Below are 20,674 nucleotides of genomic sequence, written 5' to 3'. Positions count from 1 at the left end.
TATATACAGTTGAAAATCAGCCATTCATTATGCTTCAGTTAAAAATTATCGGAAAGAACTCTCATCTTGTTTCATAGATAGTGCTTTACGGGTGCTGCAAGGCATTGACCACACTACGTCGGAGAAATTTGAAATCGCAAATTTATCTCTACGGTTAAGCCTACCGTCCACACTAATCCGTCAAGAAAACGGAGCTTTTTAACAACGCTCTTCAAACCGGAGGAATTTGAAAACGCCGGCGTTTCCTATTTAGTTTGAAAACTGAGGCTTTTGAAAACGACGTATAGTCACGATAATCATCACTGAATCATGTGATTTCCCAGACCGAGTTTTCCGCAAACACGAATCCAAAATGACTGGACGGTGATTGTTGCATTTTCTAAAAAAAATTCCTCCGGCATAGTGTGGACAGAAAAACATTCGATGCGTTTTCCATTTTCCATTTTCAAATCTCTCCGGTGTAGTGTGGATGGGGGGTAAGAAACGAAATGCAAAAAATATTGACACGAGGTGGCTCATTCTTGCCGGAAAACACAAGAAACATCGGAAAACATGAGTACCAGTATTTTTGCATATATAAACAACAGTCTCCATTTGGCGAGAAAAGATGCTCGGAAAACTGTTCGCTTCTTGGAACAAATAATGTCGGCGAACATTTATCCGAGCATATTTTCGCGCCAAATGGAGACTATCGTGTTTATTATCCTTCAATTACTTTTTGCAACACGCGCAGTTTTAAAAATTGAACAATATCGCTCTCATAGATTCCCCAGTTTTAGCTGGGACTTATTCAGTCACGTGATGCGTTTAGACCAATCGCGCGAGAGCGAAAATTTTTGATGGATTATAATCAATAAGAGGAAATCTTTAATTGCCCAAGAGTTGAAAAAAGAACTGCATTAAGGTCATATGCTTTTTAATGAAATGACAAACGAATTTCCAATATGGAAAAAAAAAAACAAGTCAACTGAATTAAAATATTGTTCACGCCGTGGAAAAATCAAGTTCTGAGTACAGTGAACCTAACGCAAGATCCCTTTATAGTTTGTTTGGGAGGAAACAAAAGCACTTATATGTTTCCATGTCTCACTCCTTTTTGGTTTTGATATCATCCTTTTTACAGAACACACGACACAGGCATCGACATGCCAAACGTATCACCATCACAACCATGACAACCACAGCAACAAGAAAAGCCATGACGTCAAGTAAGTAGAACTGATACGAAGGGATGTTGAACACTTGAGCTCTGAGGTGCAGGGCTCCACCATGTCTGAGTACATACTCTATCCAGTCACAGATTTCTTGAAGAGGTGTTTGTCGACGATCCTTTAACAGGCCAGAGATGTGCACTGCTTTGCTCTTAAACCTGAAGATCGCAGAAGTTTCAAGATATTCATCCCTTACTTATCCTAACGTGTAGTTAGGCAAATGATTTGGGCAATGTTGTCCGAATGTCGACACTGAAGTAGACAAGTAATCGATACAGCTACCTTGGTTCATCAATAACACGCTCGATTGTCTCAAACAATTGTTGGGCATTAATGCTTTTATAATCCACAGCTAACCCAAGGCCAACATGTTCTGCTTTCTTTGCATTACTTTGCTGGTCTATGTACAACGGAAACGCCACCACAGGGAGACCATGATACGCCGACTCGTAAAGACTGCTGTGTCCCACATGGGAGACAAAAGCTTTGATGTCCTTGTGAGCCAAAAGATCACTCTGAGGTAACCAGTCAACTGCTCTGATGTTTTTACTAAGGAATGATGGAATGTAACCTGCAGGAGAAGAGAGAGACTGGTGTCAACGATGTTGCTAACTCTAATGAAGGCCATGAGATGCAAACTGACATCTTTAATTATTGATTATTGCAAGTAGCTCCTATGCTTTACTCACTATTTTAATTACCTTTAATTCTCCACACAACTCGCTGTTTCGGTTTCCCAAACGCTGTAGCTAACATGTCTACCACCGGCTTTTGGAGATTTGAAGCCACGTTTGATCCAAAAGAAACGATGATAAAACCATGGCCCCCTGAATTACTGACAAATTCTTCTAAATCAGGGGGAAGAGGCTTAGGATCTTTGACATTCGGCGGTCCAACCATAACATTGCCTGTTGAATACAACCCCAACAGAAACATTAAAACTATAATGATTCATAATTACTCATTTTGCACAATGCCCTCTGTCTCCACCCTCTTAACAGTTTGGCCCTCCCATCTCTACCCTCCTAACAGTGTGTCCCCTGTCTCTACCCCCCCCCCCTAACAGTGTGTTCCCCACATCTCCACCCTCCGAACTTCCCTTTCTCTTACTTGGCAACAGAGGTTGTGCGCATTCCAAGGCAAAATCTGCTGTACTTATAAGACGTTCAGCATTACCAAGAGCTTCCTGGAAGGTTCTTTCTTGGTTAATGTTATACCTGACTTTCACTGCATTCATTTGTCTGTAATACACAAGATACATGAACAGCTTTACTGCGAAGTACGCTCCCAAGTTCATTACACGTTCCATAAAATTCATTTTATCGGAAAATCCTGTTAAGAGCATTGGAACATAAGACACAGGCATTGGTACCATGTGGATAAACACAAAATCTGCAGTTAATGGAAGAGGCAGAATTTCCACTCTTGGAATGTCAAAGCGTTCACCAAACATTGTTGCAGGGCAAGCTGCAAGACAGTCATAAACAATGATATCGACACCTTTCAGTTCCTCCTGTAACTCCGTGCTCTGTAAAAAACGTTCACACATGGTAATCTGTACCTCACCCATTTTCGTCATTAACTGTAACTTGCTTCCTTCAGCTTCAAGCCGTGCCATGCCGTGTTCAAAGAACTCTGACTTGTATGGTACTTGGTAAATCTTGTGCTCTACTTTCTCACTCGGTTTAATCTTAGCGGTCGAGGGAACAACCAAAAAAGCCTAAAAGGCAGAAACACAACACACTAATTCCCATTACCTCTTTACAGGAGCCACTATGCCCTGGGGAGGACTCCATATGAAAAGGTCGCAGATGCTCGTCTTATCGCTTAGGACGAAACGCCATTAAGGTCAGGACGAAACGCCATTAATTTTAGATGTCAAAATATCTTTGAGGGTGCACTCGAAGAAAAAATAATAAAATACGGTAGGTTCGATTTAGGTCGATCCGCTCGAGTCCGGCCTACTACCTCATCAGTTATTGATTTGTTTCACCCTTCTTATCTCTTCCTTATTACTGTGTTTGATATCAGTAACTTGTATTATTGTTTTTAATAAATATTGGATGACCTTCCATTGTAGGCCTTGTATTAATATACCGTGAGCCTTCAGTGGCACAGAAACCAGCAAGCGTGCCGGTAAGGCTGAGTTGAACAGTGAGAAAAACACCATTCTTCTTGTTCGTACAGGAACAACTTGGCATGTTCCGATTGTGCTCGGCAACCTTTTGGCGTTTGAAGCAACATTTTGCGGTTCTAGCGATCTCGAGCAAGTTTTGCCTTTCTAGGCAACTTTTGAACAAACTATAGGTTCAGAGGACATATCAAGCTTGAAAAAGTCAACGATTTCATAGAAAACTTCAATTTATGCGAATTCCTTGAATGTTTATCAACCTTTTGAAGTATATAGTACACAAAACCTGTTACTTGACAACGCTTCACAGGCCTATTGCTTTGTTCCATTAGACCATAGTTTATAGAGGAAAATGATTAGGAAGGCCGATAAACATCAAAGAAGCAAACAAACAGGCTAAGATTTATGATGGAACGCCCCTTAGTTGACCCTGCCCATCCTTTGTTTTATGCTCATGGACTATGCATGAATTACATAACCGTTTTGCTTCTATTGGTTAGTTGTATGAGCACACATAACCACCTTTTGTATTTTGGCAGGTTTTGTGCAAGGTCAACTCCCAAAAGAGCAAACAAAAACATAAAGCAAAGAACTTTGCCAGGTTTCCTAACCATTCCCCTCTGTTAACTATGGTTAGAAGTGAGAGTGTCCTTAAATTTCGCTAAGTTTCAAGCTATTTTCCTTGACCGATGTCAGCTCTTACTGCGAAGAAAGAAAAATAAATCTTTTTATTAACGTTTATACAAACTGAATATCATGAAATTTAAGCAACAGCGTTTGAAATTTAGGTAGCAAGTTATTGGATTTTTGGCAATTTTTTAGAAACGTTTTGACATTCCAGTGAGCAACTTTCCAGCATTTTACGAGAACAACAGAGACAGGCCTGGGAACGACGTTGTATCGAAATGTGTGCTAGAGTTTTAGTCACGCAATCTTTAGAGTGACGAAAGTAAATAATTCATTTAAATATAATATGGTAATTTAGTACCTTCCTGAGTTGCCTGTTTACAGCCAAGATGACGTTGTTGTCGTTGCTCCTTCTTTCACTGGCAGTCAACACGGCTTCCTCAGCACGGATTGCTGGCTTCTGGTCAGTCGGAGGGTCACAGTACAGTACTATGAGACAAATAATGGCAGAGCTTGCCTCCAAGGGGCATGAGGTACTGTATGCATCCAAAGTGAATTCTTAGCATACGGGTCACGGGTTAGCGAAGTCAGACTCTGCGCACCTTGCTGTCCACAATTCTGACCTTGTCTTAAAATTTCCCTCGTAAATTGTCGAACTTGGGCGAAAAGCTTGTGTAAATTTTATGCCACCCTTCACTGTCTATGTGTCGACGTTTACGTGATCTACCGACCTCTGTACATGATGACCCAACAACTTCACAAGCAAGCGATTTGTACAAACGAGTTAAGCTTAAGTTTTTTAACTTTCTTTTCATGGGTGTTGCGATACCGAGTTACAGAAGTTAAGTGAGATTTCTTTGATATTTTACTGTCGTGACCTACCGACGTGCATTTTAGCACGGCATTATATTCTTGGGCCCCATTTACATGGTCTCGGGTAGCCGAGACAACCACCCTCCTCCCTAAGTTTATATGTGAAAACGTCCGAGTCAAAGTTGACCCCGCATGATTATTCATAACCCTCATTGAATAATCAAATGTGCAGCTAACCCTCTTTCCTTGAGTTTTCCTCGGTCATTCGATCAAAGTGTGTTTTGCGGAGTTAATCTTCACTATCTTTGATACGAATTTCTCCTTTAAATCCTAAACCTAGCCATTTTGTGACAATCGCCACGCCGAGAATTGTCTCGGTTGGGCGAGTCAAAGTGTTTATATAAAGAAAAGTTGACCCGCCTGCCAGGGCTACCCTACCTGCCGAGGCGAGACAACTCGCCCACCCGAGTTGTCTCCAGCTCCCCCCGAGACTGGTTCGCGATCCTCTTGTAAACGGTTGGTTGAATTTTACAAAGAAATGAGTAAAGTTTTTTTCCTCGGCTTGGGTAACTTATGGGAAGGGTTGTCTTGGGTAACCGAGACCACATAATTGGGGCCTTAGTCCTTTTTAGTCCCAAAGGGTTCTTTCTTGTTTTGTTGACCGCGCAACGGTCTTGGGAAAAGTATTACGTCACGATCGACGTCTCACGTGATTTCATCGTGAAAACAAACGAATAAAATGGTGGTAATGAGTCGGCAAATCAAAGAAATCGAAGAACTTCCTCATCCAGCACAATTGACTGCCGCATGACATGAAAACAGTTTTTCCTATTCATTTTGTTTTTCTTGTAACAATAATCGCAGTAGAGCGCCAAACTCCTCTGAAGCGACTATGTAGATAGCGAGCAAAGTCAGGGATATTTCGTCCCGATGCTAAAGCGGCAGTGTACATAGAAGTGATTTTACCCGTTTTAAAACCGGCTTCCCACAAAGGCCACTTTCCCACAGGGAAATCTGTGGGACATCTATCCCATGCATAGTGGCTCCCTTACCGAGCCGGTTTTGCTGATTAGTGTGTTGTGTTTCTGCCTTTTAGGTTGTTTTGGTTGTTCCCTCGTCCATTAAAATTAAACCGAGTGAGAAAGTGAAGCACAAGATTTACCAAGTACCATACAAGTCAGAGTTCTTCGAATATGGCTTGGCGCGACTTGAAATTGAAGGAAGCAAGTTAAATTACGTGCTGAAAATGGGTGAGGTACGGATTACCATGTGTGAACGTTTTTTACAGAGCACGGAGTTACAGGAGGAACTGAAAGGTGTCGATATCATAGTTTATGACTGTCTTGCAGATTGCCCTGCAACAATGCTCGGTGAACGCTTTGACATTCCAAGAGTGGAAATTCTGCCTCTTCCACTAACCGTACCGTTTGTGTTTAGCCACATGGTACCAATGCCTGTATCTTATGTGCCACAACTTTTTACGGGATTTTCCGATAAAATGAATTTTATGGAACGTGTAATGAACTTGGGAGCGTACTTCGGAGGAAAGCTGTTCATGTATCTTGTGAATTACAGACCAATGAATGCTCTGAAAGTCAAGTACAACATTAACCCAGAAAGAAGCATCCAGGAAGCTGTTGGTAACGCTGAACTTCTTATCAGTACAGCAGATTTTGCCTTGGAATACGCACAACCTCTGTTGCCAGGTAGGAAGAACGGAAGTAAGGAGGGTGGAGACGGGGGTAACACTGTGGGAGGGTGGAGACGGGGGACACAATATAAGGAGGGTGGAGACAAGGGCGACACTGTAAGGAAAGGTAAACTTTAAGGAGGGTGGAGACGGGGGGCACACTGTAAGGGAAGGTGAGACGGCAGGCAGACTGCAAGGACGGTGGAGACGGGGGCACAGTAGTACTGTAAGGAGGGTGAAGATGGGGAGCACACTGTAAAGAGGGTGGAGACGGGTGGTACGCTTAAAGGTGGGTGGAGACGGGGGTATGCTGTAAGGAGGGTGGAAATAGGGAACACACTGTTCAGGGATATTGAAAATGACAAATTACGAATCGTTACGTTAGTGTTGTTAATGTTTCTGTTGGGATTATATTCAACAGGCAATGTTATGGTTGGACCACCACATGTCAAAGATCCTAAACCTCTCCCCCCTGATTTAGAAGAATTTGTCAGCAGTTCAGGAGGTCATGGTTTCATTATCGTTTCTTTTGGGTCAAACGTGGCTTCAAATCTTGAAAAGCCAGTGGTAGACATGTTAGCTACAGCGTTTGGGAAACTGAAACAGCGAGTTGTGTGGAGAATTAAAGGTAATAGTGAAGTAAAGCACAGGAACTGCCTCTCCTTATGAATAATTAATAAAAAATTAGTGGCTATCTTATGGATAAGCACAAGGACAAGCAAAAAAATAGGTCTTCTTATGCTTTTCCTTACTCTTATGTCAAGTGAGAACGCTTTGCGTCCGCCATCTTGGTTTACTGTATCGAGGAGGTATGGAACCGAAAATAAGGCAATTTCTCTTGTCAGCGCATGCGTACGTGCTTATGCTTGTGTTCATTCTCGTCCCCAGAGCCTCCGTTTAAGACAAGTAGCACTGAGGACGAGAATGGCTTGTGTTGTGGGCGTCGCCGCTCGTTATGCTTATGCTTGTGCCTGCCGTAACCAAATTCGCAACTAACCAATCAGAATTCGTGTCTACTGTCCTCAGTGTTATTCTGCAATCAAGTCATTGACCTAATATGGCTATTACGTCATGGTCACTTTCAAGTAACGTGATTTTTTCCGCGAGTCAAATTGAAGAGAGAATTTACGAAAATAATAAGCTCGCAATTTAATTTTGAGCGTTTTTGTTCGGTGACAAAACTATCCGGCCAAAACTGACCTAACGAGCGCTCGTCAACTAACTGGGATGTTTTCCGATAGCCCTGAAACATTTTGTTTCTTAAATGGAGCCGGAGTTTCTAGATTTCTCCAATTTTGGGTATGGTAAATACCTAATCGAACATTTTTGATATGCTTCGGTGACATATTAGGCTTGTTTGGTCTCGCCATGGATATTTTGGCTCGACTACGTCTCACTCGCTTGGTATGTCACAGAAGCGTACCAAAAAGATACGATTAGTATAAAACTAAGGAGTCTGATTAAACAAACTTTTACTATGCACAATTAGTCTGTAGCATTCAAACTGATAACAGTTTATGTAACGTCGCCCAAAAGGTTCAATTCGACAGATTCATTTAATAGTGTTCAATCGAACCCGACCTCGAGACCACTGGACTGACTGGGGTGAGCAACACAGTTGACACCAGTCTCTCTCTTCTCCTGCAGGTTACATTCCATCATTCCTTGGCAAAAACATCAGAGCAGTGGACTGGTTGCCTCAAAATGATCTTTTGGCTCACAAGAATATCAAAGCTTTTGTCTCCCATGTGGGACACAACAGTCTTTACGAGTCGGCGTATCATGGTGTCCCTGTGGTGGCGTTTCCTTTGTTTATAGACCAGCATACTAATGCAAAGAAAGCAGAACATGTTGGCCTTGGGTTAGCTGTGGATTGGAAAAGCGCTGATGCCCAACAGTTGTTTGAGACAATTGAGCGTGTTATTGATGAGCCAAGGTAGCTGTATTGCTTTCTTGTCCATTACTAGCAGTGGCGCATCCAGACCTTGAGGGGGGGAGGGGGGAGGGGGTGTTTGCTTGCCCTGCCGGCTTTTCCTCCTTCTGCGAGTTATTGTTTTCTTTTTACCCAAAATAAGGGGGAGGGGGGGGTAGACATTACCTAAATTACTTGCGTTACTTCTCATTACCGTAAGTAAGAGATCGCTTATGAAATAACAAAATGAATAACAAAACACTTTCTTTATCTCTAGGTTTAAGAGCAAAGCAATGCATATCTCCGGCCTGTTAAAGGATCGTCGACAAACGCCTCTTCAAGAAATCTGTGACTGGATAGAGTATGTACTCAGACATGGTGGAGCCCGGCACCTCAGAGCTCAAGTGTTTAACATCCCTTGGTATCAGTACTACTTACTTGACGTCATGGCTTTCCTTGTTGCCATAGTTACCTTAGTTGTCATGGTGATAAGGTTGACATGTAGATGCCTGTGTCGTGTGTGCTGCAGAAAGGGTGATGGAAAATCAAAGAAGGAGTAAAACTGGAAAAAGATTTGAGTGCCTGTTTTCCCCCAAAAAGTTATTGTAAGGTTTCGTTAATCATTATGCCCGCCGTTTTTCACTTTTACCCACAATTCAACCTTAGATTCAAAGCTTTGTCTAGAAAGTTAGGGACGAGAGTTTTAAGTCATTGCTAAGATTTTTTTTTCACTGAAAGAGTGCACGTGAAAACAAAAACTGTTTTTTGTTTTCCAGGGTGAGCACTGACTCCGGCCACACAACACACAGAACATAAATACACGTACTACAATCAATCTTCCCGTAAGCGACCACACAAAAGCCTAGGTGGTCGAATACCTTATCATCCACTTTTCCTTCAGTCTGTCAAATGGTCGCTTATATTAAGGGGAGGTTAAAAACAAAAGAAAATTTCAAACTTTTAACTCTATAAGTGGTCGCGGTCTGTTACGAGAGGTGGTCGCTTACAAGAGGTTCCAAATACAGTGATTTGAACCCGGTCGCTTAGGAGAGGTAGTCACTTACGAGAGCGTGGTCGCAAACGGAGGTTCGACTGTAGTGACTATTTTTGAAATACAGTATCAAACTTTCAAAATGTGAAGATCTTGTTGTGTGTTTCTGCGATCCTCTGACACAGAGGAACAGAGAGCTGGGTATTTCTGAGTCAGACAAAAAGTTAGCATGCATATTGCTCTGAGTACACATGAAATTTCACAACTTCATAAAACCGCAAAACAACTTTATTATTGAAATAAAATACATTGAAATAAGTAAAATTAAAAAACAATACACAACTTGGCCAATACTGAAATAAAAGTTTTGTTCTTATGATTTGGCTAAAACATTTGCTTAAATATTTTAAATACAAGCAGTGAGTTAAAGACAAATAAATGTAGACAGTCAAACGTAATGACATGATTTTGGAGTAATTAAGAAATAATACTGTTTGATTTCAAATAACTGTCGAAGACAGTCACTTAAACCACTGCAAATGTATTAAATACAGTAATGAAAGTCAATTGTGGTTTACTGATACACTATAAATATCTTATATTTACAGCTAAAGAACGCTAAACTACGATCTTAACCTAACTGGCGTACGTATAACAGGGAACTATCTTGATTAAAAGTTTAAGAACTAGAACAAAATCAACTTTGCCTCTGTAGGAATTCGTTTAACCCAGATGAACTAGCAATAGCTCTCTTAACTGCGCTAACAATGAATCCAACAACTAAATAATGACAGCCCTTGTTCTATAAAACAAAGAAACTCATTATGAAAACACTTTTACCTTCATAAGCCCAATTTTCTCAATGTTTTACAATGACATTTTCTTTTGCCTTCAAACGAAGTCTCTCACACTGACTCACCCCTCCCTCCCCAATCATGCTATCACAAAACTACTAACATCAATTGCAAATGACTACAAAATGTACCGTGTCGAGTCATTTCTCTTAACTGTCAGGGCTTGCTTGTAAACTGTTTTTCAGTTTGAGTTTCTTAGATAAAGTGCATAAGCTATAATGATGAAAGGTGCCTTTAAAACAATTTAGCTGACATTTTACAAGATAGTCATTTTCAATCGAACTCAATCTAAGCCTATCTTACTGCAACCTTATGCTGCGTTTGTAACTACATCTTTCGTGCTTTTTTACATTACATTCAGCTACACTATTGATTAGTTTTGCGGTTTTCTTTGATGTAAAGGTGATTTTGTCCTTGACAAGAAAGACTTGAACATGACAGAGCCCCCTTAAGAATGTAGACTGTCGCAGTCATTAGACAAGTGGATAACTGGCATCCGTAGCAATTCCACACTGATTTTCTTTGTTACGTGTCATCATGATGTAACCTTTTGAACCCCAACTAGCACCCCAGCTATAAAACAGAACAAACAAGAAAATTAGCAACTACAGTTTATCAAAACCATACATGTATGACAAATTGGCTGTCAAAAGGCCTAGTTTTAGCCCCAGTAGGAGGAGTGTATGCATCATGGGTTGCTGTATGCAACAGCATGTAATTGGACACTCCCCTCAGACAGATGTCACTGGAGAGTCTGTGTCATTTGTTCAATCACAAGACAACATGATTACAGACTGACGCAATTGGATGACTTGAAGTGCGCCTATTAGGGGTTTTTGGAATACAGGATATTTAGGTAAAAAATTATCAAGATAAGGGTATTTCAGGGGAAATTAATGGATAGCGGATCTTTAGATCAGATAAAACAGGATTTTGAGTGGAAAAATAGTTGATTTGCAATTGGAATTAAGGTGATACTGGATATTTAGGCTAAAACTTAATGTGATGTGAGATACTCAGATCAACCCCCTCCCCTTCCATATCACTGTCCGAATTAGACTCAGTGCTATTGCTATCATCTACTAATAATAAAGTTCCTGAAGAAGTACATGTAGAAGGTACCAATCCATTCTCCAAATCCTTTATTTTGTCATCCCTACATGCACTTGTATTCATATGTCATACCCTGTCATGATGGTTAGCTACAAAAACATGAAAGACAACTCAAAGACACTTCTTGCACAATTTGAAAAGACCATGGGATCTCTCCCTGGTTTCTTTCAATAAGGGCTACACACCCTCCACCCACCACACCCACCTGTTCTTCACAAGCCAGTAATCCTTGCCGTCCGGTGTTGTTCCATAACCCACCACCAACACACCATGATCCAGCTCAGTGCTGCTACATTCAGGTTCATCGTAAACACCATCCTTGTAGAACTGGAAGGACATATGCGATGCGTCAATTGCCACAGAGATGGGCCCCACAGTAGCAGCAGCAACCTTCAGGGCTGCTTCGTCTCCACTTGTAACATCTACAAAACCAGTGTCGTCAGCACCGACAGATGATGCATTAAAATGGCAGGTCTCATCCTACAAGAAATTTTTTGACAAATTGCAGAGATTAGTATAACGAGGGAGTGGGCTAGAGTAGGAGTACACACTAATCTAGTACCCAGATCTCACTCTGTTTGGTGCTTGGCCATGGGAGATCTGGATCCGAGATTAAGTAATTCCATATCCATATGTATAACACTGTCTCTTGGCACATTTTTTGGTAGCACACAGGGCTGAGTTGGTAGTTCCTTGTTCCTTGCCCTTCGGGTTCAAACTTGAGGAAATTGTCCAGGGTTACCACTAAGCTTGCAGGGGTTTCATTAAATGTTTTCACAGGCAGCAAAACTTTTTAAACTGAACTTCCATAGACATGTAAGAAAACCTTTCCTCTAAATGGTCAAACTAGCTGGCAAAATCATCCACACAGCCGGTCAATTTGCCCGCTGCCCAGTCCTTAATGAAACCCGTAAGCTTGGTAGGTAAGGATACTTACCCTAGCAAGGTAGGGATAGCTCTTTTCTGTGTCAATTCCATCGTTTGCCTTGATGTACTTGAAGGCATTATCCATCAAACCGCCTTCACATCCATGATTTCCAAACTTTTCTGAGCAGTCAACCAGATTCTGTTCACTCAAAGAGACCAGTTTTCCTGTCTTCTTAAAGTGCTGGCCTTCCAGTGAACCAGTCTGAAAGTAAAATCAGAGGAAAGGCTTATAACCTTACATTGTTCCTTGTAGCCATTCAATGTATACAGAGGGTGAAATGCACGCAGCTAAGGCAATTTTATTGTAAAACTTTGCATGCATTTGTTAGTCAATCTTGAACTCGAACTGCAATTTAAAGTACAAGGCAGGGAGGGAGGGAGGGGAGAGGAGGCTTGGGGGCATTAAAAGGAATAATGTGCAAACCACCCACCCATCCTCTCACTCCCTAACCCTTCTCTATCCCTATCAGGATCCCATATCAGCCCCACCCCTCCCCAACATTTGTACTACCCCCATAGTTACCACAACAAGATTCTTTTTGAGTGCTGTATCTCTGATTCTGCAGTCCACCTTTACCTCCACTAAGCCACAAAAGGTGTAATCATACATGTACATTGTAGCTTTTGGTCAAATAAGTGTATGGTCCTAGACTCCACCTTTCCCTTTGACGAATATTCAACTGGTTTGAAAAACCTGACCTACATGTAAAGCACTCTAAAGATTAGCACTAACAGTAATAAAACTAACAACAATCGCTTACTGTGCTGAAAGCCCAGCATGATCCACACTGGCCTTGATTCTTGACAGGTGTCACATAACCCTTTGTTCTCCAATCAACTTCCTTTGGCAGCAGAACATTGTTTGGTGGAAGGAAGGCAGATGCCACTAACTCTTTGTTCTTAGTGTTCCTGTATGCACTGTTGTAGCCATTTAAAATCAAATGAACTTCTTTACTTGTCTAAAAGAAATAAAGAAACAGAGGGATTAGGTCATGGGAACTTTTTGGATGCTGTAAATCTGAACCCTTCTTGTTAGCAATTTATTTTTGCCTTTGAAGAAATTAAACTTATAATAATATTTATTTAATATTTATTGATTCGATTATTTATTTATTTATTTATTTAATATTTATTTATCTATTGCATATTCACAAACTTCTTTGATGTAGCCACTACCTTGAAAATATGACAAGATTTTCAAATTAAGTGGGCCAGTGGTGGTCAGATTTAATCAACAGGGCTCTATTGCTGTACCAGGAAATGAATACAGAGTATTTAAATTTGGTGTGGAAAAAAAAATTATTTGTGACACATTATATAAGATTAGTCTGAAGAGTAAAAAACTGTTTCTTTACAGGTTCAGTTGCCAGTATCATCCAAGATATATACATGAATGTTTTGATATGTTTATTTATGATGAATAATATTATGGTTGTGTTGCTGCCAGATTGAGGAGATCAATGATGATAATGATAACAAGTTAACATTTGAAGAAAAAACTTATAAAGTTCCAAAAATAATGCAATGGATTTTATTATAGTTTATCATGGAACAGAAGCTGAAAAAGTATTAACAAAACAAATACTGAAAATGAATTAAAAGGTAAGTTCTTGCATACCATGTCTCCTAAGTGATTCATTTCAAGTCTGAACTTGCTGTTCCCTTCAGAATTGTGTTTAGTAATGTACTTGAGGTTCTCATTCCAAATGGTGTAACGCAAATGTTCCTCGTCATCAGATTCATATTTCTTTTCATGGAATTCTTTCCAAGCATGCCAAGCATTGTCTTTGATCAGAAGTTCTGACAATGCCACAGAAAAGCTGACAGCCAAGAGAAAGGTTAACATCAGATGAGCCATGATGAGCTGAATGTCCTGAAAAACATAGAAAGGAAAACTTTCGAGATTTAGGTCATGTTTTCATTATTGAGATCAACTATTTCTGGTTGGTTAGGGGTTTTTTGTGTTGTCTTGGGGAAAAATGTTTTCAGTTGGTTTATTTGGTTGATCAACTTTTTCAACCCGCCTCAAACCAGGTTGAAACAGTTGAAAAAGCATTTGCATGATTACATCACATGATTGCAGCTAGTGTAAGGACTATTCTCAGGAGTTACTGCGTTTCAACCAAAAATAGTTGCAAAAGAGTTCTATCGAGAAACATCAACCGTATCAACACAAACTGGTTGCAGTTGAAACAGCTAATCCCAATAGAATCGACCTTGGAGACTTTTGATTAGAACATTGCACTTTAAAAAAAGAAAAGAAAACTTGAACAAATGACTATAACAAATGAAAATGTTGCTTCTCGATTCTGCTGGAGTCATACCAAATTAAAGTTGCCTAGCAACCAGAATCAAAATAAATATTTAAACTTCTTAGAGCTTTGGGAGCCAATTCACAGTCCGTTTCTCAAGAGTAATGATAAAATGTTACTTGTCTGTGGTCTAGAATGATTGAAGCTACATGACAAAATGTCTTGGTACAAGTTAAGATTGATGGAAATTAAAACTGCAGACTCGATTGAGGGTTGACGCCTGGCATCTGTGTTAGGATAGCTTGAAATTTAGTCAAACCCATCAAAAATATTATGCCTCATTGCATCTGTCAGGTTGATTCTTTTTGCCATTTATACTCATTATGTAGAAGAAACTGGAAAACAGTTATGATGATTTTTTGACAAAACTGAAAAATGGCACTTTCCATGTTCTGACAGTCATTAACGTCATCGACAGAAATGGAAAATACATAAACTTCTGTTATTCCAAGGGCAGCTGGAAAATAAAGATCATTAATCCGTATATCATTTTCCAGTTTCCTTCAAGGAAATAAGTTTCTTCTGTCGATTCAAACTGAAAATTATTTGGGCCATTGAAAAAAAACAAGAACAACAAGAACAACAAAAAAAACAGGAAAACACCCCTTTGATCTCTTTTTTAAACCTAGGGATTTAATACTTAAACTTTACTACTAGAAAACTTAAATATCCATTCAAAAATTATGTTAACTTGAACCACGCATACATTTAGATTGTCAACACACTAAACCATAGATGTAGGCCGGCTTGCCTCACTTCCTGATTTGCTAATGGCACGCTCACAGCCTAAAAAGGAAGTCTTTTTAATGAAATATGCTCAAATAGCAGAAGCTGGAGTACTCCTAATTGCTACATAATGATACAAAAATGAGTGCAGAGGTTAATACTGCACCACTGATGAGCCAAATGTATCTACTGGCTCTTCAACCCTATAAATATCACTGTTTGAAATAAACTTTTAGTTCAACTACCAAGCAAAACCATTGAACTTTAAATTACCCACAGCATGTACATGGGATGATTATCAATTTTTACAAAGACAAGTCCGCAAATGACTGTTTCATGTTGTTGGCACTAGTTAGCAATTTCTTGTGTAGACAAAGTATGATCTGAAAGTATCGTGCATTCACAGCGGGAGCTGCGTGTAGTGAGTTTTGTGCCCATCACCAAAGCTTTGTTCCTTACTATGATAAAAAATATTGTATTCCTGTTCTGGAATCATGATAAAACTAGAAAATAATTTCACATTTCTATTACACGGCTGATGAAGTTCGGTTGAGCCAAATGAAATATTCCACTTTTAAAAAGAGTTTCATCGCACTCTGAGTACAGGAAATTATTTCATATTTCCTCACTGTTCGTACGAGTCTGTTACATAACTTCGTTGTACCGGTGTTTAAAAACTTGTCAGGATTCATTGCAACAGAAACCCTTTCAGCCATGTTTCAGATCAGAGAAAATACCAAAGTTAAGGAAGGCCAAGGGTAAAATAGATTTTCAAGCTGTCAAAGATTCCATTCATGGCCATGTTGTGTTTAGGAGAAACAAAAGCACGACTCTTAAGTTTACAGAGAACTCAAAACAAAGCTGCGAAACTCTTGCTACGAATCAACACAGATCGGATTGCAGTAAGCATAATAATAAAAGCTAAAAGCTTAGGATTTTAACACAACATCAGAGTTGTAATACTTACACAAAACGGTATGAGTCAGCGTCTTCGTTTAGTGAACGTTACGTGATAAGATTTCTGTAGAGAAAGAAATATCGATATTGAACAAAGGACAAAAACTCGTGACTCGCAGTCTCGTGATCTACGCCAATGAATTCATGAATACGGAATTCGAGGAAGCGGAAATTTTTGAAGTATTTCACGTAATCTGACTGATTTCGTGCGTTCGCATCTTAATGACGCACAAGCAATTTTCAATGAACGATTAAAAAAAAATCGAACGACTGTGTTAACTTACTTTCAAGGACGCTGTGACCGTCTTTTAGCACAGACCTTGTTATCTCTAGCCTTCGCTTCCCCTGCTTCGATTCAGTCGCTCCTGCCGGCGCCTTGTTTGTGTTTATATAGTGACGACCGCTGAGCTGCGCGAAGGTAGGCGCTAAAAGATGATCACATGGCTCACTCGCCACAGGACACCCAGGACAGGCAATTTCTCTGTTTCAAGTGCTTTCAGTCAGCAGTAACAGTTATTCCGATTAGGCAATTTTTTTTTAAGAATACGATCGTCTTTTTGCATGTTCAACAGCTTTTTAAGTGACTTTTCTTCATTCTACATTGATTTAGGTTTACTGGGGCTGCAACTTCCATCTATAGTAGTACCTTATCTGGATTTGAGGGCTTAATATTTCCTCACTTACCGGAAGTATGAGGTATGTCAGAAAAAATCGTGACGATGCATTTAAAAGGAAAGTATGGCTTCTCCTGGATCATCCATACTTGCACATAAAAATTCAAAACCGTGCAAATTCTAATTGTCTCTTAAGCGAGGGTTGGGGGCAGAGGGGCATGGACGAGGAACTGAGGGGACAAAAATATGTCTGTGTTGACTTAAAAGGATAGGATTCTACTGCCCTTAAATAGTTTAACTGGCTAGTGTGTGATCTGGTTATATGTTTGATTTGTAGAAACATAGATTACTGGTAGGCATTTGTGTTTTTTTTAACACTTCTATATTTCAGAGAATTCCAAGCAAGGATCTGTTAATGTTTACAAAATGTCCATTGATATTGCAGTTATGTTATAATAATATTATGATTAAAAGTCTCCTTTTCATGAAAATCTTTATTATTTTGTACACAGAACAAAAGATATCACCATACAAAAGCTGTATAATCTTTCATGTTATACTTTGAAAGTTCCATGGGTGAACATTTTCACACGCATTTTCAAGAAAACAGGTGATGAGAATAAGGAAAATCATCAACTAAGTAATATTGTATCGATTTAGTGCCAAATTCTCAGAACTGCCATTAAAAATGCACTATAACCTGCAAGGAGAATTGACATTTCAAATCATAAGTCAAATTGTCTTTCTTTTGTCATAGTTTTCTTTTTAATTATTCGTTTAAACAAAGCGATGAATACTGTGCTGATAACAGATTACTTACACATGTACATGTAGGAAAAAAGCTGCATTTTTCTCTGCAATAAATAACTGTTGAACAGTACTTTGGTAGCACTATCTTGGCAAAATATCATTTTTAGATGATAAATAACAGTCTGTACCCAGCTAGGTGACTTCAAGAATCCAAAAATAACCTATAACATCAGGGGATCTCAAGACACTTGTTTCTCGGCACCAGTCATAAAAAATACTAATTGTATAACTGAAAATATGCTGAATAATCAATTAATTTGCAGAATCATTTTCATTTACATTTGCTTGAATTTGATGTTCATTATTTTACATCAATTTATAGAAACTCTAGCTTAAACATGCATAACAGAAAACACTATTATATCATCAGTTGGTCAAACCAACGGGTAACTTGCAGCAGTCGCAACTCCACATTTGTTGCCCTTGTTTCTGGCAATCTTGATGTATCCCTGTTCCCCCCACATTGGTCCCCAACTGTAAAAAAAAAAAAAAGAAACAAAGAGTTTGATCATCTAACTTCAAACATGTTCTATTTTATTCAATGTTACAGACTTTTAAAGTTTTTCATCCTTAGTAAACTGTGTTACTGATTTCAAGACCTATAAAATTAATGTTGTTTTTGTAATCATAAAAAACTCAATATATTACACTCACAACATTGAGTGGAATCTTGATTACTCAAACCCATGACTTTTCAAACCTCCTCCAAACCAAGTGTCGCTTCCCTTCCCTCAGTCCAAAACTGTAATTTTCCCCCTGATTTCTCAACCCACAAAAATTTCCACAGCAATTTTTGTTTCCCTTGCAGTTTCAAAAAATCACGATTCCAACGTAGGTAGTTCCTTTGATCTACTGAACATTTCCAATTACTGGGTCAATGTAAAACATTCCAGTGACCTCTAAAATCTTGTTAAAGCAGCCAGAGAAATAACACATCATTACTGACAAAATAAGTTTGTCTACCTGTTCTTGACAAGCCAGTAATCTTGACCGTCTTCGCTGCCATATCCCACGACCAGGACACCATGATCAAGTTGAGTACTGCTACAAGCGGGTTCGTCGTAAACACCTGTGTGGTAAAACTGAAAGGAACTGTGGCTAGCATCGATTGCTACTGAGATTGGACCAATGGAAGCAGAGGCTGCTTGGAGGGCAGACTCATCTCCCGATGCAATATCCACAAAACCAGTGTCAGTCGCACCAACATCAGAAACATTGAAATGACAAGTGCCAACCTATGAGAAAGTGAATTGTGATGGTTAGGCATCCACACATGTTTTAAAGTCAATCATGCAAGTTACTCAGAAAAAATGGACACTGTGCAACGGTAGTTGAACAAACAACCTTTGCACACTTTCCAACACAACTTTTAAGCTAAATAGATTCTTGGGAGCTCAGTAGTCACTTGGCAGTATTGTGATAGATAAATGAAATAGGCTGAATAGCCCAATAAGGTGGTGTTTCATTTTCCATCTTTTAAATCAAACTGAAATTGTTTGAGAAGAGTGGAAAACTAGCTGAAGACACCATTACAGTGCAAGGTGAACGGAACATTTAAATGATCCAAATACATGTATATTTCATTTTGAAAATGATTGTACCTTGGCAAGATATGGGTAACTTTGTTCAGTGTCAACACCATCGTTGCTTTTAATGTACTTAAAAGCATTGTCCATCAGACCACCATGACAACCATTGTTTCCAAATGACTCAGAGCAGTCTACAAGATTCTGTTCACTAAGAGAGACAAGCTTGCCAGTCTTCTTGAAGTGTTGTCCTTCTAAAGATCCAGTCTAAAAAGAAGGTGCACACTCAGTTTATTCTCCTAACCTTTGCCATATATTTCTTTCAATACAGGTTCTGAGAATCCTGTCTACAAGACAGTGTGTTAATATTATAAAGAGAAATAAAATTTCAATCAAATAACTTACTGTACTAAAAGCCCAGCATGATCCACAATGGGCTTGGTTCTTAACTGGAGTCACATAACCTTCCGTTCTCCAATCGACAGTGTCTGGAATCTTCAAATTTGATGGTGTAAGGAAAGTGGAAGCTTTGTCCTTGGAGCCCAGCAAGTTATTTTTCATCTTGTATCCATTCAGCATCTCTTTTACTTCTTGTGATGTCTAAACAAAACAGCAAAATTTTGTTAGGCTTAATTAACCCTGCCCCAGCATCTACATGTAGGAGTACACTTTCAGAAGCTTGCCGTTATGCAAAAATAACCTTTATACTTATACATGCACATGTACTGGGGTGGGTCTAGCAGGGTTTGAGGGGTTCAATTGAAACCTCCCAAATTAAAAAAAATGAGACATTATAACACTCTGACTTGGCCTCAGTATGCCAGAAATCCCATTTCTGAGGACCTCAATTTTAAAAATTTTCTGGGGAGGATGCCCCAGGACCCCCTTACAGGAGGCTGCTTTCGGCAGTCTGTATCTCCAATCCTCTTCTCTAGAATCCAGTATACCAGTTTTAAATCTTACCATGTCTCCAAGATGATTCATAGCGAGTTTGTATTTGTGAACTTCATTGTGAGAAACAATTCTTTTTAAGTTGTCTTGCCAGATGAAGTTACGCACTCTCTCTTCACCCTCATCATTGTAGTTTTTGTTGTGAAATGATTTCCATGCCTTCCAACTTGGATCATCTAAGGCATCCATGTTTTGCTTGACAGGCCAGCCGGATGAAATTCCAAGACAGACTGCTAACACTACTAAACACTTCATGATGAATCTACGGTTAAAATAGATGTAAAATGAAATATTGTTAGTCAAGCAGTAACAAATCCACCATTCTCATCTTATAACCAAAAGCAAATCGTGCAGCTCCAGAAAATATTCATACTGTTACTCCCCCCACAGAATGGATTGGAATTCCTGGGGGGGGGGGGGGGGGCTCCACAAGACTTAAAGAAATATATGAAGCTTAACTGGAATTTCTAGAGGTGTGGGGGGTCTTAGAAAAAAATCCCTTCTATGAG

General features: G+C 39.5%; 4 protein-coding genes and 1 long non-coding RNA gene across 5 annotated transcripts in view; 2 read left to right on the top strand and 3 right to left on the bottom strand.

The window, feature by feature from the left end:
* Positions 1-899: 899 nt before the first annotated feature.
* Positions 900-3,412, bottom strand: LOC110069103 (UDP-glucuronosyltransferase 2A2-like). Its single transcript, XM_089288483.1, has 6 exons — positions 3,280-3,412; positions 2,969-2,991; positions 2,322-2,931; positions 1,913-2,119; positions 1,494-1,782; positions 900-1,369 (listed from the first exon to the last, which is right to left on the bottom strand). Exons 1-6 carry the CDS (start codon positions 3,410-3,412, stop codon positions 1,087-1,089), a joined length of 1,545 nt encoding a protein of 514 aa, XP_089144609.1. The 3' UTR covers positions 900-1,086.
* An 878-nt stretch (positions 3,413-4,290) lies between these two features.
* LOC110068981 (UDP-glucuronosyltransferase 2B1-like) lies at positions 4,291-9,524 on the top strand. The gene is made up of 5 exons (XM_089287798.1): positions 4,291-4,502; positions 5,879-6,488; positions 6,894-7,100; positions 8,120-8,408; positions 8,662-9,524. The coding sequence occupies exons 1-5, from the start codon at positions 4,359-4,361 to the stop codon at positions 8,942-8,944; spliced, it is 1,533 nt and encodes a 510-aa protein (XP_089143924.1). The 5' UTR covers positions 4,291-4,358; the 3' UTR covers positions 8,945-9,524.
* Positions 9,525-9,645: 121 nt separating this feature from the next.
* On the bottom strand, positions 9,646-16,707 carry LOC110069026 (procathepsin L-like). The gene is made up of 7 exons (XM_020776462.2): positions 16,549-16,707; positions 16,275-16,328; positions 13,888-14,142; positions 13,031-13,228; positions 12,280-12,471; positions 11,548-11,822; positions 9,646-10,802 (listed from the first exon to the last, which is right to left on the bottom strand). The coding sequence occupies exons 3-7, from the start codon at positions 14,125-14,127 to the stop codon at positions 10,703-10,705; spliced, it is 1,005 nt and encodes a 334-aa protein (XP_020632121.2). The 5' UTR covers positions 14,128-14,142; positions 16,275-16,328; positions 16,549-16,707; the 3' UTR covers positions 9,646-10,702.
* On the top strand, positions 16,566-18,188 carry LOC149113063 (uncharacterized). The gene is made up of 2 exons (XR_016206652.1): positions 16,566-16,682; positions 16,875-18,188. It is a non-coding gene; the product is annotated as an uncharacterized LOC149113063 (long non-coding RNA).
* Positions 17,355-20,674, bottom strand: part of LOC110069134 (cathepsin L-like peptidase) — a 4,546-nt gene continuing 1,226 nt past the window's right edge. The window contains exons 2-6 of the mRNA XM_089287800.1: positions 20,178-20,427; positions 19,620-19,814; positions 19,290-19,481; positions 18,652-18,923; positions 17,355-18,162 (exon numbers count right to left, since the gene is read on the bottom strand). Of these exons, the coding sequence (XP_089143926.1) occupies positions 18,063-18,162; positions 18,652-18,923; positions 19,290-19,481; positions 19,620-19,814; positions 20,178-20,420 (1,002 nt within the window). The 5' untranslated portion in view covers positions 20,421-20,427 and the 3' untranslated portion in view covers positions 17,355-18,062. The remainder of the gene's footprint in view (positions 18,163-18,651; positions 18,924-19,289; positions 19,482-19,619; positions 19,815-20,177; positions 20,428-20,674) is intronic.

Source organism: Orbicella faveolata, unplaced genomic scaffold (genome assembly GCF_042242905.1).
Source record: "Orbicella faveolata isolate gen_17 unplaced genomic scaffold, um_ofav_v1 contig_15, whole genome shotgun sequence".
In the NCBI taxonomy this organism is placed as follows: Eukaryota; Metazoa; Cnidaria; class Anthozoa; order Scleractinia; family Merulinidae; genus Orbicella; species Orbicella faveolata.
The sequence above is the reverse complement of the archived record's forward strand: the minus strand, read 5'-3'. Positions and strand labels throughout refer to the sequence as shown.